The 18079-nt window shown below is 46.4% G+C and overlaps 1 protein-coding gene across 1 annotated transcript in view; it reads left to right on the top strand.

Moving 5' to 3' along the window:
* LOC133118571 (sorbin and SH3 domain-containing protein 1) overlaps nucleotides 1-18079 on the top strand; it is a 61939-nt gene that overhangs the window by 31472 nt on the left and 12388 nt on the right. The window contains exons 12-21 of the mRNA XM_061228673.1: nucleotides 95-144; nucleotides 5730-5902; nucleotides 8728-9405; nucleotides 9448-10116; nucleotides 13018-13103; nucleotides 13826-13993; nucleotides 15162-15208; nucleotides 16122-16236; nucleotides 16718-16843; nucleotides 17461-17655. Of these exons, the coding sequence (XP_061084657.1) occupies nucleotides 95-144; nucleotides 5730-5902; nucleotides 8728-9405; nucleotides 9448-10116; nucleotides 13018-13103; nucleotides 13826-13993; nucleotides 15162-15208; nucleotides 16122-16236; nucleotides 16718-16843; nucleotides 17461-17655 (2307 nt within the window). The remainder of the gene's footprint in view (nucleotides 1-94; nucleotides 145-5729; nucleotides 5903-8727; nucleotides 9406-9447; nucleotides 10117-13017; nucleotides 13104-13825; nucleotides 13994-15161; nucleotides 15209-16121; nucleotides 16237-16717; nucleotides 16844-17460; nucleotides 17656-18079) is intronic.

Raw genomic sequence — 18079 nt, 5'->3', positions numbered from 1 at the left:
ACGGACGGACCTGACCGATGCCCCTGCTGCTCTTCAGCCTGGGACAGACCCTCGGCCGGATTTATCAATGACTTCTTTGTTTGGTTTGTTGCAGAGCGCTCCCTCTTTCACGCCGCTGGAAAGCTCCGCAGACCTGCCGCAATTGTAAGTCCTTCCTCTTTCATTACCGCTCTGTTCTCGCTGTGTGGCGTCACGTGTGGTGTGTGTGTCCGTGTGTACGTACGTGTGTGTGCGCAGGTGCCCTGCGTGTGCCCTGGCACTTGCGTTTTTCTCATTCTGATGCTGGGTTTCGCCGTTAGCGGGAACACCCCTCTCTCCCGATGGGGTACCCCTGCTTCCTGGCTCGGGGGTGCTGTGCGATCCAGTCGAAAAGCGCTAGGCTACGCTTGCCGCCCGCTTTCTCTCTCTGCAGCTAACGGGGGGCTGGCCTCTGCCTCAGTTTATTTAAAAAGCAGAAAATAAACAGCCGAAGATAAAAGCTGGAAATGTTTTGCGGGGAGATAAGAGACTTGCGTTCCCAGCCTGGCTGGTCTGTCTCTTCAGCGTGGGGGTGGAGGGTTGGCGGGGGGGGGGGAGTACCGTTATCTCCCATGTGGAGGTGATAGCGGAAACTCTTTTTTTCTCTCTCTCTCTTTTCTTTTTTTCTCTCTGTCCTCTGTCAGATTGTCAGCCTTTCATGGCAAGAGGTCGTGGATCTTTGTTCCCAACTTACGACGCAAATGACTGACGGCTGGCTTTTGAGCCCTGTTTTTACGTCATGCTTAATTTATTTCCCTCTATTTTTGTTTCTCCCGAAAGGAATGTGAGGAATTCGGGACCCGGCCGGGCTGGGCGGGTGAAGCCGCCTCTCGGCATCCTCACACATCTGCGGGGTTAAGAGCCACAGCTCCCTCCCGTTCAGCCGCCCGCGCCCGTTTCCTGACTTTCAACTGTGTGTTCTTTCAAAATACTCCAGCAGTTAGCGGTCTTACGGGCGCTGTTTTAACACAAAAGCGCTCGTCAGAAGCTTGTCTAGTGAGACACTTACAGCGCAGTGTGTTTGGAACTCAGAAGAAGCATGAAAACCTGAGTACTGCCCACGCGGACTTGTGGAGATGTGTAAACACACAGATTATCTTCACGGGTAATTACTCGCTGCGTCTCTGCTGCGCTGACTGGCGTACGGAGAGCGCGGTTTTGATTTGGAGCCTGAATTCGGCGGCTCGTCGCTGTGGCTCCATTAAACGCACATAGATGGATCCACAGCTTGCTGAAGTTGGGCCAGCACACGGAGCCAATTCTCAGCTGTGAGTCACATTTGTCATGATTTTTTAAATGTGTTTTTAAGAGGTAAGCGGGCCCGCGGAAGGTTCCGGAGAAGGAGGCCGGTCTCGAGCACTCGGAGAATGTCGGTGTTTTATGTGCTCTCTCAGTCCCCGGGGGCGCGTGGTGCTGTGAGGCTTTTGGAGAAAAGCGCAGAAGTGGGCTAATGCTTTTTTCACCATCTGTTTTTCCATAATGGTGGGGAGGCAGTTTGGGTCTCTCCATTGTAGTTTTCTATTGGTGCAGAGATGCACACAAGCGTGCGGTTATTGGTACACTAAGTGCCAATAACTCCCCTCTGTGCTGGAATCGACAATAGAGATGATTATTAAAAGTATTTTATTTATTTATTATTATTTCCAACAAACCAGAATATTTATCCAGATACACAGTGCTGATTTCATGAATTATCTTAATAATATTTTTGTATATAAAGTAGAAGCAGACATGTAGTAGTATTTATAGTATTTGACCTCCTGACTATGTATTTTAAGTATTTTATTTTCCCTTTTTTTCTTTTTTTACAAGTGTCTTCGATGAGAAAAACATACTGCGGTGAAAATATTTTCTAAATATATATTGTATTTCATTTTAATTGAATGTTCCTTATGAGGAATCCTGTATAGAGCTCAGAGAAGCCAGAATGTGCTGTCCTCCTTTGAGTCACTGGGTCTCAGAAGAATAACAGTACACTGCACGTAGAGTTTATAGTCATGTGTTCAGAGGCTGTGATTAAGATGTGAAACGCTGGCACATTCCCAGGTTTCGTGATGTGTTTTTAATGTCATTTGGATGCGGTTCCCCAGCCACACCCAGCTAAAATGCTGGGTGGCTGTTTATTTGTTCTAAAGTATCCGGTTTTCTCGCCATTGTGGTCCAGCGTCACGCTTGTTTACACGGTAAACGCATTTCCAGAGAAAGCTTTTAGAGGTGCTGACCGATGGGCCAGCGGTCTGCTGAAACTTGCACATTCTTCTCTGTGAAAACGCAGTCAGAATTTGTGTCAGAATCTGCTTTCTCTCTCAGCCCAAAGTCCACTTTCACAGGTCCTGTGGACAGAGCTCACGCCATGACACCTGGGAAGGTCGCGGGTTCGAGCCGCAATAACATTCTGGCTGGGGTAATAAAAATAAACAAACGTCAGAGAGATTCTTTCCTGTCACTGTACCTCTCCTTCTGGAACAGCTCGACATGGAAACAGGGACGAGGTTCCACCGTCTCCTCTCCCCCCGATAAACAAACAATAAACAAACAATAAACAAATAAATACAATAAAATTCACAAGCTGAACTGAAGCAGATGCGCTGTCTGACATGATGCGCTGTTGAATTCATGAGCGGTTTGAGGCGTTCTCCCACTAAAGTGAGGACCTTTGGTTTCGTGAGGTCCGTGGGTAATGTCATACGTGGCTTGGGGCTGATTTCAGTCCCGTTTGTGGGTGTGAGGCGACCGTTGCCAGAATGTGCCCATAGTTGGGCTGCGACTGAACGACGTCTGTGTCCGAGCGAGGGGGTTATGGGGGGTCACGCCTGCGTTATATGTGTGTCACGCATGGGTCACGCCTGCGTCAGTAATGTGTCCGATAACATGACGGTCTGGGATTCCTGCGTTCATTTGGGATAGACGACACCGTGAGAAACAGAGACCCCTCTGTGCTTTATGGCCCTGTGGGGACCCCTATCTGTGGGCTTCTTTTTATATTCGAATTTGAAACACCAGCTTTAATGTTCTGTTCAGCGCAGTTTTATATACTACTACTACTACTGCTACTACTACTACTACTGCTACTACTACTACTATTACTACTACTACTACTATGACTACTACTTTTTCTTCTTCTTCTACTTCTTGGTATTGCTCATTTATTATGGAAACTGATACTCCAACGTACAGCTCAGTTATTCTTAAATACTCTTGTGTGTGAGAAACCTGTGCCATCTAAAGTCATGTGGGTACCCGTGTCCACATTTGCAAGTAGCAGTTGAACTGTAATAAGCCAGGTGGTCTAGGCAATCTCTGGACTTAATGCGACCACACTGGAAAATGCCTAGCAAATGAAACTGTACAATAACACAAAGGTGATCGCAGGTAGACATTGTTGACAGTAGCGTTAGGGAATGCTCAGCTGTATTTTTAGAGCAGTGGCATGTTGTCCTCTGTGGAGTCTGGAGAATCTAGATTTGTGTTTATTCATTTGTACCTTGCCTGTTCTGAGTGGCCTGGATGCTTTTTGAGTTTGAGAAAGGGTCACGCGATCCGCCATATCGCATGTCGACACCCACGGTCCGCTTTTCTACAGGTGGCCGAGTGGATTCGGTGACAGTGGCACTCAGCTAATAATCAATCTGATAGCACCCCCACCCTTTCCAGCCTGCGACAGTCTGACACACGTGTGAAGTGTCATTTAAATCCACGGGAGATTTCCTAAAAGTGTATTAATGCGGCAGTGGCTCCTTTTATTGAAAAACCGCGGCGTAACACAATACCGGGGACAGATGTCACACAGGGGCTGAAAGCACACTAAGGTTTCTGTTGAGACCAATCCTGATAATTGAGCTCGCAGAAAGCTGGGTCTAATTGTCAGAGATTGATCTGTTTTCGCTGTCTGTATTTCAGTTCAGCAGGAATCCACTCCAGCTTTCTGCTTCCTATGTTGGGTTTTTAGCTGTTCCAGTGCCAGCTTTGTCACATATGTTTTTGTTTATCCTTCTATGATCCAACAATTAATTTTTTGTACACTGTAGAGAAGTTTCTGGTCTTAATCTCAAGAACCATATGTTGCACTGCAAGGGACAGTCAATAAAAATAAAAACTATATTTTTGTAAACATTTTCACGGCAACATGTTTTTCCAAACTCTTATATTATGTAAAAAAATTTTTAAAAAACTTTGAAACTACTTTCTTTTCTCAAGAGGATTAACAAGGGCTGTTTGATGTGGCTGATCTAGTTTATGTGAGTGAAAGTTTGTCAAGCAGCAGTTTCCTGCTTTGTTTGTTATGTTTTCTGCACGTCGAAATGCTTGTTTCTTTCTAAAGCACTGGAAACAGTATCATAATTGTTCTAGTCTGTATGAGCTGGCCTTTTCTAGTCTGTTGAAGCAGCACTTTGTCGTGCTGACTTTTGTCTGTGTATTAGCATTACGGTTCGTAATGAGAGGGAACATCATGGCCTTGTGAAGTGCTTGGTGGACGATAACATGTTCATGTGATATTTGCTCAGTATGTGCTGCAGCCTACGTTATGCCTGTTTGTGTATGTGGGCCTATCCTACTGCTTCATGTCTTCAGTGAACTCAGGAGGGCCAGCCTGGCACTAGTTTCCCCTGAAACTTGTGGAATGCCTGTTTAAGTGCCGTCTGGTTCCCCCAGCGCGTGTGGGCAGACTGCAGGGGTCCCGGCCCCAGCACACCCCCTCCCTGGGTGGGTGTGGGGCTAGGGCCAGCTGCTTGTTCCCTGTGGGCCCTCATTGATAGAGTCAGCACTGTTACACCCCGACATTATGTAAATTGGCCATTACAGACAAGTTCCTTAACTGTTTGTTCATGATGTTAGTTCGGACAGTGGTTCGATTGTGTTATGTACCCTCATGAACATTGAATATGCTGCAGATATCTGGGGTTTCTATGAAAATATGTTTTTAATATATTGTGTAGGAAGGGTGTGTAGTTAAGAAAGCAGCAAATTAAAATGAATAGCTGTAGCTATGTGCAGTACACTGGTCGGTTTGTGACCCAGTCCATTCAGAAACGCGTCTGAATTGCAGCTCTATTCACGTGATGAAAAGGCGAGTGGACGGTTGAAACGTGGACGTTCAGAACCCTTAGGCCTCACGTTCCTCAGTGTAAAATCAGATGGGGGGGCATAAATGAGCTTTCTGCGTCAAAGTAAGCGGCAGTTTAACATGACTGATTTTTGTCTACTAGATAAGGAACCGTTTATTGCCTATGTGTCTGTAAAAGCTTGCTCTGTTTGCTTTTAAGTGAGCATGTGTCATGTTTGTTTGACACCAATGCAAGCAACAGTTCTTCTTGTTTTTGTATAACCCATGCACTGCACGTCTGTTAGACTTGTCCTAACAAAATAGCTCAAGCTAAGTTTTCAAACAGTTGGTAGCTGGTTGACCAATTCAGACTAGCTCCATACTCAACATGGTTTGACCAGCGCAAGCTAGGTTTCAAAACAGCTGGTTACTGGTCATTTCAAGCTGCATTTTAAACCAGGGCATGGGATGATGGATTCATTGGATGATGATCTCGAAGTTATTTACTGCAGGGAAGGAGGGAATATGCACCTTGACCACAAAAGTATAGCACCCAAACTCCCATTTTGTGTCAAAATGTTGACGGCACATCAGCTGAGCAGAAGAGGGGGGTACTCCCGTACTCCGCAGCCTAAGAACCGCTTCTCTGGCTCTCGTTTCCCTCCAGTTCCAAATGCGAGCCGGACCATGGCGAGGCCAAGGAAGGGGAGACGCCCCCCAGCGAGCCGGGGGCAGGAGACAGCGACCGCCACATTTACAAAAGCGTCCTGGAGGGCGGAGACATCCCCCTGCAGGGGCTCAGAGCTCTGAACAAGCGACACCCCAGCTCCTCCTCTAAAGGTGAGTGTTCAGGAGTCACACAGATATCACCTCTGAATCTGGATTTAAATGTGTGGGGGGGGGGTCGGCGAGCCCAGATCCATGTTTTTTCCTTTTAACGTCTTGTTTCCGACTCATTCCTCTTTCGGTTTATGTTATTCCTAACAGTCATTTCTCCTTTTTTTACTTTAGTTTTCCAGTGTTGATATTTTTACCCACCGCTATGTACAGGTGCATGTAAACGCATCCCTGTGACTCGTCAGACACAAGATTATTGCGCGTGAAAGTGCAATAACAACTTGTGCTGCTCGAAGCTTCCTGTTTAAATTTCACCGATATAAATGTCATTGTAAATGTCAGAGTGACATCAGTTGCACTATATTCCCAGATTGCGGATGCATGAACAGTGTTACGTGTTTTAGATGGTGAAACAAACTCTTTCAACAAAGACTCTCACCTGTTGCTCCCAAAAAAAACAAAAACAAGTCTCATATTTTACTTGTGTTAGTCCTCTGCTGGCTTCTGGCTGTCGCCTCCCTGCCTCAAAATGGCCGGAGGATATTTTTGGAGTCCTTCCCTCCCTGGTTGTTTGAGCGGAGGCCGGCTGGACTCATGTCGGCTTAAGCCGACCCGGAGGCTGGTTTTTCGGGTCTCTTTATTTAACACCTGGAAGATACAGGGCTGCGCTTCTGAAGTGTGAGGTCACAGCTCAGCCGTGTATTTATAACGGAGGAGAGGTCAGAGGTCGCGCTGCAGCATGCCAGGGATGGAAAGACAAACAGGGAGGGAGATAAACAGAGGGAGGGACAGTGGTGCAGGAGGAAGACAGCTGACCTGGGGTCAGCGGACGGAATGCCTCTGAACACCGGTGGGGTGGGGGCCGGTGCCTCTGAACACCGGTGGGGTGGGGCGGGTGCCTCTGAACACCGGTGGGGTGGGGGCCGGTGCCTCTGAGCCAACGTGCCAAAGATTCTGACCGCATACACGCTGCATCGCGCCAAGCGGCCGGTCAGCTGATGCAACTCTAGGAGGGCATTACCTATCCTTCCACGGTCGTAACCGAGGAGTTACTTTATGTTGCTGATTGGTACATAGTTTGATGACATCAGTGACTGATGTTTGGTGAAGTGTCATGTCCACTGAGACCTGTATGTGAGGGTGAGGACATGTGGGAACTCTTACTGACATAATTTCATCCCCTGTAAAATGATTGATCTGGTTAGTGTATCACTTGTAGATCGGTTCTTGAACATGTCATCGTAGAAGGCCTGAGCTATTAACATGAGCTATTAATGTTTGGTAGTGGTTGTAGTGCCAGCACTCACGGAGGTAGAAGACTGTTTGGTAATGCACTGTGTCCCTTAGGAATATAAAGAGGTCATGACATAGGTATGAGCCTCCATTCATTGTCTCCCTTACTCTAAAAGGATCATTTGACCCATATTCTTTGTTCTATTGTTGTACGAATACAATGGCACAAGCAGATTGTTCGTCAGGTTTTTGTTTTAGCACAGCCCCATGACACCTAATTCATTAAGTACTCGTGGTCTTAAATTAGGACTTTGATAAGTAGAATTAGGTTTCTTAGTGCTGGGCTAAAACAAAAACTTGCACCCACATTGGCCATTTTTGGATGAGATTGGACACCCCTACTCTTTTGCCCGAAAGAGAACACGTAATGTAATGTAACATAATGGATAAATCTGTGACTTATGAAACATGTTACTAAATATTTATTATAATTATTTATTCATATTTATTTTACATTGCAAAGTAAAAATGTTTGTGACTGCAGGACAACCACGCAATAATGCCTTGAGATCTGAATACAAACTTGTTTATTATGTTGTGTCCATAACTTAATTTGTCAGAGGTGATGTAGGCTGCCTTGAATTTGTGTTTAGTGAGTGTTTGGTCAACTGTAGGTTGTGGAACGATGGGTCAAACTTTGACCTTTAATGAATACTGTATAAATGTTTTCGGTTGACTACATTTTAAATTGATTTTTATTTTATTTTTATTTGTAGGGGAGGGGAAGCTCAGTTCAGACTAAAGATTGGCCTGCAAGTGGCATGTGTTGGCATCAGGTGTTCAGGAGTCAGTAGTTCACACTGCAGTTCTCTACAAAGGTTTCATTGCATCGCAGATCTTTGGTCTGAACTGGGTTGGAAACTTTAGAATTAGGATGATAAGAATCTATCAGACATATCGACACTGTCTATTGCCATCTTATCATGTAATTTCTTTTTATACATTTTTTGTTGCACTGAGTCCTGTCATGCACTTTTCTTACATTTTAACTTTTTAAATTTAAATGTGTGCCATCATTAAAGCATGTCCACTATATAGTGAATTATATGTAATTAGGAGTCTGGAATGTTTGCAGAAGCATTTTTCTTCTCATTCATGTCATCTGTGATTCAGTAAAAGGCTGCTCTGTTCAAACTGTGAGAAGCACTTCAGCCAATCACGTACTGTGCTTGTGTCACATGACCACACAGAACCATTACCTTGCATCACCAACAGAATGCCTCCTTTTGTTCATTGTTTTTATTGTTTCTGTGTCCACTGTTAACAACGTGGCATAGCAGGAAGAAGCCCTGCATCTTTCAAACACATTTTATTTCTCAGGTCTTGTGGAAAGATTGATGCGAGCAGTGTTGAGTCATCCTAACTCCTGCCCTACTCCCTCCCTATGGACCCCCTACCCTGTTTACTTTACCCAGAGGCATGTGTATCGGTGATGTCAGTGACTGCTAGGGCATTGCATACGTTGGTTTGCGTGTAAACCTGTGGTCAATGTCACCTAATATGCTGTTTATTCTGTTGTCCTGCATGCTTGCCAGTGGACCATAAAGGTGGGAATGGCTACATAATGTCACCTTCTTCCTGTGTAAATAGCGCTTCGGCTCTCGCCGCTAGCGCGCTCGCTAACCAGTGTAAGAGTAAGAAGCCTCTGTCGGCCGCCAAAGCGGGCCTCCCCGAAATCCTGCCGTCCAAGTTCAAACCCAAGCTGCGGGAGTTTCAGGAGGTGCGGGAGGCGAAGGCGGAGCCCGCCCGCCGGCCCAAAGCCCACAGCTGCGAGGACCTCAGGGAGGGGGCGTCGGCGGGCCGAGGGGGGCCGGACAAGAGGGCGGGGAGCGCCAGCGGGCTGCCGGACTGCGGGGGACAGGCCTGGAGGACCACGGCCGAGTTTTCGGCCATGTACCGGACCATGCACCACATCCGCCGGCCTGGCTGCGAGGGCTACAGCCCCCATGGGAGCGTGCGGAGCCTGACCTCGCTGTTCGAGAGGGACGGGGCCGGGCCCGGGGGCGGGGCGGGGCTGGAGGGGGGGGCGGCGGCCGTGCCCAGGAGCGCCGTGTCGTCCCGGGTGACGGAGTTCGAGCAGATCATCCAGCGCTCCTGCTCCATGCCAACGCTCCACGGCAGCCCCAGCCCTGGCTCCACCCCCTCGTACATGACGGGCGCCGTGTCGGCCGAATCGCTGCTCCTCACCGAGCCCCCCCGGAGGGAGGAGGAGGAGGGGGGGCTGAAGGAGGCGGCCATTTTGTTGTGCCGGGAAGAAGCGGAAGAGGAAGAGGTCGACTCGGAGGTCGTCGATAATTCGAGGCCGGATTCCACCTCGAAACCAGAGAAGGAGGCGCGACCAGAGAAGGAGGCGCGGCCAGAGACGGACCGCTGCTCCGAGAGCTCCGCCCACTCCCCCGTGGCCACGCCCACCCCGCCCGGCCACGCCCACTTCCACCACCTGCACAAACCCAGCAAGTGCAAGGGCACCTGCCCCGCGTCCTACACCCGGTTCACCACCATCCGTCGGCACGAGAGGCAGCTGGCCCAGCGCGACCGCCAGGAGGCGGCCGACAGGAAGAAGCCTTTTCCCAGCAGCCTCTTCCTCATGGGCCCCGCCCCCTTCCGGCTCAGAAAAACCCTCCAGAGCCACCAGGCCAAAAAAACCTCCGCCTTTTCGGCGACCAAGGCCCCGGCCGGGGGCCTGAAGCTCTCGCTCGGGGAGAACAGCCACACGGCGGAGCCCAGGCCCCTCATCCCCACGCGCATGTCCTCCCTGGAGGTGCTGGAGAGGCTGAGCAACGGGGAGGCGCCCCCCTCCTCCCCCTCCCCTGGGGGGGGCGACTGCAGCCCGCGCCTCCTCAACGGCGGCACTGCGGGCCCCGGCCCGCCCGGCCTGGACTGCAACAGAAACCCCCTGAGCCCGACCGCGGCGCACGAGCGAGGTGGCTATCTCCGTCATCTCCCCTCCGCCCCCCGCCCATCCCCGCGGCCCCCCATCTCTCCCCCGGCCCCCCCCTCCCTCCGCATCTCCTCCCTCACAAACCGGAAAGAGTGATGGCGGCCTCCATCTTGTGTCCGTGTGGTGCTGTTGTGGTGGTGTTGCATCTCTCAGTCAGCGGCCTTTTGTCTGGCTGTGGACACGTCCATGAGTCAAACATTGACAAACTTTTTGGAAGAAATTGAAAGGGTGTGATGTAAGGAGGGTTACCTGCAAGCTTTGACCAAGTGTGTGTGTGTGTGGGTGGGACCGCGCGTGTGTGTGTACATAATGTGCATGCTTATCTATATTTTCTTTTTCTCAATGTAAAATTTTTTCTCCATGTTTCTGCGTGTTGTGGCCATCTGTATCTGTAAGGTTGTGTTGATGGGAGTGGCTGGTTGTGAATTCCATGTGATTGAGTGCCTTGGATTGTGGGTATGATAGCGTCTTTCGTGGACTTGTCGGTGTTAGTTTTTGTAGTCATTTTACAGGCTTTTTACAGGTTTGAGATGATAAATAGTGTTGTAAACGCAGTGTTGTAAAAGCAGACTTGGGGAAGTGTGTGTGTAAAGAGGTGCTTAAGAAGTAGTCAGGCTCATCTTACACCGTTGCACAGTCGAGTTTGGAGGTTCCTCCTGACTGTTCTCCTCTCTCCACACCACCATCTCCTCCCCCTGCCATTACAGTATTCCAAAGGTTTCCGGTTGTTTCCACAAAATGCAAACTGCTGAGAAGTAAATAAACATTGTTGTGATTCATAACAGAGCAGATCAATTCCAGAGGTCGGTAAATTATGCATAAATCATTTTCACTAAAGCTATAAATGCATTTGTGTCACGTTAAGGCAGAACTATTTTGATGGATGAAGTGTTTTGTGTTTGAGTGCGGAGGCTTGGTTAATGTGATGTCGTTAAAGCATGATTGAAATAGCTGAGATGAGAGCAGCGTATCCTCGGTGAATGATTGTTGTCTGCTTTTAGACTTTCTCTCACAGTTGCTGAAGTCTGTGGGCCCTATCACAGAGATTATTCAAATTAAAATCCAGTCACATATTTCCAAAAATGAAGAATGGCATTCGTGTACTGGGCTCAAGCAAACCAAAAAAATCACTAAGGTTCAGATAAACCTATAGCCAAGTGGCTAAGGTGGCTGGGACCTGGAAGGTTGGTGGCTTAAGCAGTGTTGCTACAATAAGCAACAATAAGATCAGTGCAGCTGTTGGGCCCTTGAGCAAGGCCCTTAACCCCGCATTGCTCCAGGGGTGATTCTCCCCTGCTTAGTCAAATCAACTGTAAGTTACTTTGGATAACTGTAATGTAATGTAATAGACAACATTTAGGATTGTCCTTAACTCTCCTCCATTAACAGGGTGTATGCAAACTCTTGAGTGAGGCTTTTCCCCTAGATTTTTGCCCACTCTGATCTGGCACAAATGTAGGGCTATAGAGAAGTCTACCCATGTGCCAAGACATAGACGGTTAATATGAGACAATACATTCTTTATTTACACTAATGCACTCAATGAACCACTCATAAATCCTAACATCAGTTCCAAAGTTAATGCTCGTATTTATTTGGCAGAAATGTATAAAGAAGTGGTCACCTCCCCACATGAATAAGCTGGAGTTTCCCACTGGAGTTTGTATATGCGGATGAGGACAGTGTTTGGAGTTTGCTGATGCAGTAATTATGAATAACTGCAACATTTATCCCTGGGAAAACCCAGATACAGTAAATACACTGTAGCAATGCATTAATAAAACGTATAGCAAAAGAACAATTGTGCCGTTTGACTCTTGCACAAGGACGTTTTAACATAGTCAGCTTATGTTCTGACAGATATTGCATAGTTTGCAAGTTAGTATGTGTGACTACTGGGCCAAGTTTTATTTTAATCAGCCATTCAGTCTGTCACTACAGAAACAATTTAATTTTAATCCAGTCATTTCAGTTTTTTGGCAAGTTCTGTTTTATCCAAAATTCAAATAGTATCAAACCAAATAAGTTATGTAACCTGATTATCAGGTAGTCTGTCTTCATGTTTCTTTCTGGAATTCTAAATAATTAATCAGTACACTGCGTGAATGTGGAAGTCAGTACTATGTGGAAGTAGTAAAATCCAACCTGCAAGAATATGTCCCCATTTCTCTCAGGGTCCTCACAAGTAGTGTGTATTCTGTTTATCCTGTTATCCTATGCTCATGAGGAACCTGCATATATACAGAGGGTGAGGGAAAGGCACAGGTGTATAGTGTTTTCCTCTACAGTAGCGTGTTAGCCAGTGAGGGGTCTAACAGCATGTACTATGTCCTTTTACATCTCTTTCCTTTCAAGCACTTTCTCTCTCCAGGTGTTTGAAAGTGTAGCATTGGGTGTGTTGTTTGGTGCATCACTCCATCCATGTATCTTTATGTGTCTACATGGCTATATATGTATATTACCATACATATATACATGTGTATGTGTACATGTGTGTTCTGTGTTCACACTGGCATGTTAGGGATTAGACTGTACATCAAACTGTATAATTTTTGTTTTGTTTGTTTGATTTGATTTGCTGTGTTGAGCAAAGTGCAATTTAACCTCTCCATATATACGCCCTATTTTCAAAACTAATCAGATTTTCCCAAAACCTGAGCTTCCTCATTGACATTTACATGACCAAAGGGGGCTTTCTCCATTTATTGGGATTTAAAAGAAACAACATCCTTTATAAAAACATGTGCTTCACAACCTGCATTCATGTCCCTGCAGATGAATGCGCTGGTGTGCACACGTGGTCGTGTTCATGGGGAATGTTTGGCACATGTTTGGTGTGTCTGTTCTGGGGGCAAAGTGCTGATTCCTGCTGTTTTCCGAGTAGAGTCTGATTCTCCACGGCACTTCTCCCACGGGGAGCACACGGATAATCCGGAGGAGGCGCTCAGGAGGCGGTATGGGGATAAGGAGGTAAGGCCTTTCAGCGTTTTCAAACCACAACTGCACTGGCTCGTGTTTTTGTGTGTTCTATACTGTCAATAATTAACTTTTGTGTTTCATTTTCTAAAATGTGGTGATATTTCATATTCATGAAAAAGAATAGATATGTATTGTTCACCTCAATTTTTGTATTGTAATATTTTGTATTATGTGATCCTGCCTTCATTTTGTTATGTATTTTCATGAATTTAAAAACATCATGTACTGTGATCAGGTAAATCTGCTAAGCCTGTACTCAGTTCAAAACAGTAGATTTCATGGCGAATGATTATTCAGAATTTAAAATTGTGTTTACTTAAGTGAAAGATAGGGAACTGTGTGTTTATTATTCCCTCCCAGATTCTTTCAAGAGAGAACTGTGACGCAATAAAAGCTATATCGCAAGAAAAATTGCAGCTGAATAAAATGTTTGAAGACCTGTTTTTACAACATATTTTATCCACACCAACTATACCTATAACTATAACGATGTGAGCATGTCGCGCCCTGTAGATTTTGTTGGATTTTGATTGGCTGTCAGTGTTTTATCATTCTTGCTGCTGGACAAAATCACTCATTCCACATCACAGTCGTTGTCGTTATAGTTGTGGATTTTCAAAAGGACACATTTATAGTTATCGTACAGTTATTGCTGTTGGTGTGGACGGGCCTTAATAACCTCTGCGTGTGACGTGTGGATCTGCTCCGTGCAGAAAATCCTGGAGGAGCAGCGGCGTCTGAAGCGCGAGCAGGAGGAGGCAGACGCTGCCTCGCGCCGGCACACCAGCCACTTCCTCACGCATCACCAGTTCATCACCAACGAGCGCTTCGGAGACCTGCTCAACATCGACAACACCGAGAAGAGGAAGTCCGGCTCCGAGGTACGGAGACCCAGCTCTGGTGTCCGCTCTGTGCCGCCCTTCTTCTTGTTAAGTTAAGGCTTAAGGTAGACATGCTCACATGCGTATTACTGCCCTCCTCTGGTCAAAGGAGTAGTTAATGTCTTGGTTCTCTTCACTAAATCAGGGAGTACAGCCCAGTTTCCTTAAAAAAAAAGAAAAAAAAACTGTATGGCTTTCCTTTCAGTTAGTTTGTGGTTCTCACTTGGACCTTTGACTTTTGAAAGAAAAAACAGAAATGATGATGACACCAATGATGCCCTCTCTGTTCTGTATTCCTGGCACACTAAAAGCATGTGGTAACGGTCTCTGGAATGCCACAATCACACAGCCCATCAGGACTCTTTCCATTCCTGGAAGTTTTGTCAGGCTGCTTTGAGTATAGTAGTACTTCATCTGGGGCTGTGGAGTTACAGTAGTCTTCTGTATATTCTTGTATATTTTTTCCATTTGTTGACTGATCTCTGCATGTAGCACAGCATCTTCTGGTCAGCTGACATCTCTCATATTCCAGTCCTAATATGATGGACCAATCAGCAATGCTAAAGTGCTAGAGCTCACACAAGAGGATGACCTCACTTTAACAGACCTGTAACAGACACGCATGTAAACGTAAATGCTCCACTCACATACTTTACCAATATACCTTCTTTCTACTAGATTAATCTAGCCTGGTGCAATTGAACCAACCAGGAGACCAGCAGGCAGAGTTTTTTTTTTCATAGGTTTCAATACACCAGACAACCTCCAGAAAAGTATTTGAATCCAAAGCATTTACATATTTGACCTAGATCTGGTAGCATCAACGCTATTTGTGTTTGCCCCCAACACATAACACATAGGCCCCCTATCAAAGACTTTAGTTTGCCAGTGCATGGATACCTCTGCATTAAGACCCCAGTATTAAGTCCCCAGTACCAGCATTTTCAGACCCCATAAATCTGTTAAAGTACCATTGTGCAATGTGTTTTCACCATCAATTTAGTCTTTCAGCACTAGTGAGGACCTATTTGTGTCCTCACAAGAGTGTGAAAATGTGAGTAAAGCAGGTCACAGGTGCTCATGTGACCACAGCTAGACCTTTAGCACTGACAGCAGGAGGAAACGGCTTGTTTTCTTTGCCTAATTTAAGCCTTGTGTGTGTTCACAGAGGACTCCTGCCCTGGCCAAATTTGACTTCAAAGCCGAGACACTAAAGTAAGTAAAAAAACGTATCCGGTTAAAAGCAACAGACAGAATTTCAGACTCCTCACTGGCCCACTCTTCAGTGGTCATAGCCAACGGGGCAAACATGCATGCTGTCTCACTTATAAAAATGCTTTAACCCGGGATTACTGCTTGGTTGTATCATTACCTTCAGATTCTAAATAGGAAATGATAGCTCAGTTTTACTGAACGATAAAAAAATTTGACCTTACATAAAGTATGTACTCTATTTCTAATCACTGTGATCACCCGACATAAACAGGATACAGTATACCGTAATGGAGAAGCTTTTGTTAGAGGTAGTTTTCAAATGAATGTTAGAAGATACATTATAAGAGATTATCATACTATAAGTGTGCCAGTGATCACTCATGAAGCCAAAATAATAAATAAGTGAATCAGTCATTCCCAAAATAAAAATCTGTTGGCAAGATCTCCAGCAGGGTGGCACAGAGCCAGAGACGCTACTCTGAACAGTTCGTTGAGTGCCGTGCAGTCTTTTTTGTGTTTTTTTGCACATTTTTACTGCTTAGTTTAGCACTATTTTTGCTTTCTTCAATGCCTGTATGTAATTACATGAATACCACTTAACCCTTTCATGCACAAGCAATGCAAAGATATAGAAAATAAGAATTCTGTCATGTCACTTTTGACAGATGTTGTTGATGTTGTGCATCAGAGGGTGAAATGAATCATGAGAAATGCATAAACTCTTGAATTAAGCCATGAATTGCGGCGTCATATGAGTTTGGTGTTGTCCCTTCTGTGCTGAAACACGATCCATTGCCTTAAGTAAGACTTAGACTGCTGTCTTTCTGCTTTTCTGCTGTATCTGGTAATGCATCCGTGTTTTATTAATGCCCTGGGGCTTCGCTTGGCTCACGTCTGTGTTCCTCCCCACCAGAGAGCTGCCCTTTCAGAAGGGGGACATCGTGTACATCTGTCGACAGATTGATCAGAACTGGTTCGAAGGAGAGCACCATGGTCGAATGGGTATTTTCCCTCGGAGTTACGTAGAGGTAAATATCACTAGTTCCTGGAGATTCCACTGAAAATACATTGCACTGTAAACAGCATGTGTTTTTGTACCCTGTGTCATGGTGTTTCTTGTAACTTTTTTGGTGAAGTTGCTCGAGCGAAGGGCATGAAAGGAACATCGGTACAGTATAATGTTGATGAAGCTGGTGTCTGGGTGAACATAGTGCCTGCATGGTAGTAGAGCCTGCTGGTGTCTGGATGAACAGAGCGTATGTATGGTACTGGTGCTGTCTGAAGCTAGTTCTGGGTGTATCGTATTGGTGCCTGTCTGAAGCTGGTGTCCATATGAAGCTTGTGTCTGGGTGAACATAGTGTCTGTACTAGAATACTAGAGCCTGTCTGAAGCTGGTGTATTATATGAGGCTGGTGCCTATATGCCTCTGGCCCCTGGTGTATTATATGAAGCTGGTGTATTATATGAAGCTGGTGCCTGGGGGCCTGAAGCAGGTGTCTGTGCTGCAGCTCCTGCCGCCCACAGAAAAGGCCCAGCCGAAGAAGCAGGCCCCCGTCCAGGTCCTGGAGTACGGCGAGGCCCTGGCCCGCTTCAACTTCAACGGAGACACCGCCGTGGAGATGTCCTTCAGGAAGGTAGGGGAAAGGTTTTGCATCTCTCCCGGCCATACCAGTATGTGTGCGTCAGTGTGTGTGTGTGTGTGTGTGTGTGTGCGTCAGTGTATGTGTGTGTGTGTGTGTGTGTGTGTGTGTGTGTGTGCGTCAGTGTATGTGTGTGTGCATCAGTGTGTGTGGTGGTTTGTAGAGTGCAGTGTTGGAATTTCCGTTTGCATTAGAGTTAGGATTGCGTGTGCCGTTGTGTGTGTGGTGTGTGTGTGCATGTCTATGTCTCTGTGTGTCCGAGTGTGTCTGCAGGTGTGTTGGTTTCTGCACATGTGTGTGTTTTGGTTGTTGAGTGCCATGTGGGATCTGTGTGTCTGTTAGGATTAGCACATATGTGAATCTGTCTGTGTTAGCGTTAGGGTTAGTCTGCAATAGCGTTTGCACTGTGCGCGTGTATTTTGGTTGTAGAGTGCAGAGTGAATCTGTGTCTGTATTAGCGTTAGGGTTAGTCTGCAATAGTGTTTGCACTGTGCGCGTGTATTTTGGTTGTAGAGTGCAGTGTGAATCTGTGTCTGTGTCTGCATTAGCGTTAGCATTGTGCATCTGTGAATCAGTGTGTTTTTTGTTTGACCGCTGCTGTTTCCCCGCAGGGTGAGAGGATCACACTAATTCGCCGTGTGGATGAAAACTGGTACGAGGGTAAAGTCTCCGGCACCAACCGCCAGGGCATCTTCCCGGTCACCTACATCGAAGTGCACAAACGGCCCCGCATCAAGAATGGCGTGGATTACCCCGACCCGCCCATTACGCCATCACCCAATCGCAGCAGCAACGCCTCGCCACAGGTGGGCAGGCAGCCAATCAGCGAAGACTTGAACAGACCTGGGTAAAATACAGTACTTAATTGTCTTGGATTCAAATACTTTTCTGTGCTGTGATCTTGCCTGGTGAGCCAACCAAGAGGACCAGAAGGTGGGATTTGCACTTTTTGAGAGTTCCGATATACCAGACAAGCTCAGTTAAGCATAGAAAAGTATTTTAATCCAAAGCAATTAAGTATTTGACCCACGTCTGCACTTGCCCTCATTCAAAATAACTATTCATTTTCATCACAGCAAGAAATCACAGAAGAGTTTATCTCTTACCCGTTAGTGCACTGCAGCAGAGCGATGTCGTGTATTCCGTATCTCGTTCCCACCGGTCAGTTACTCTCCCTGTTATTTTGTGTCTGCTTTTTTCTTGTCCTCATTTAATCTTTCCTCCTTTTCC

The sequence above is a fragment of the Conger conger genome, chromosome 18 (genome assembly GCF_963514075.1).
Source record: "Conger conger chromosome 18, fConCon1.1, whole genome shotgun sequence".
NCBI classification, from domain to species: domain Eukaryota; kingdom Metazoa; phylum Chordata; class Actinopteri; order Anguilliformes; family Congridae; genus Conger; species Conger conger.
This window is presented reverse-complemented; position numbering and strand designations above follow the sequence as displayed.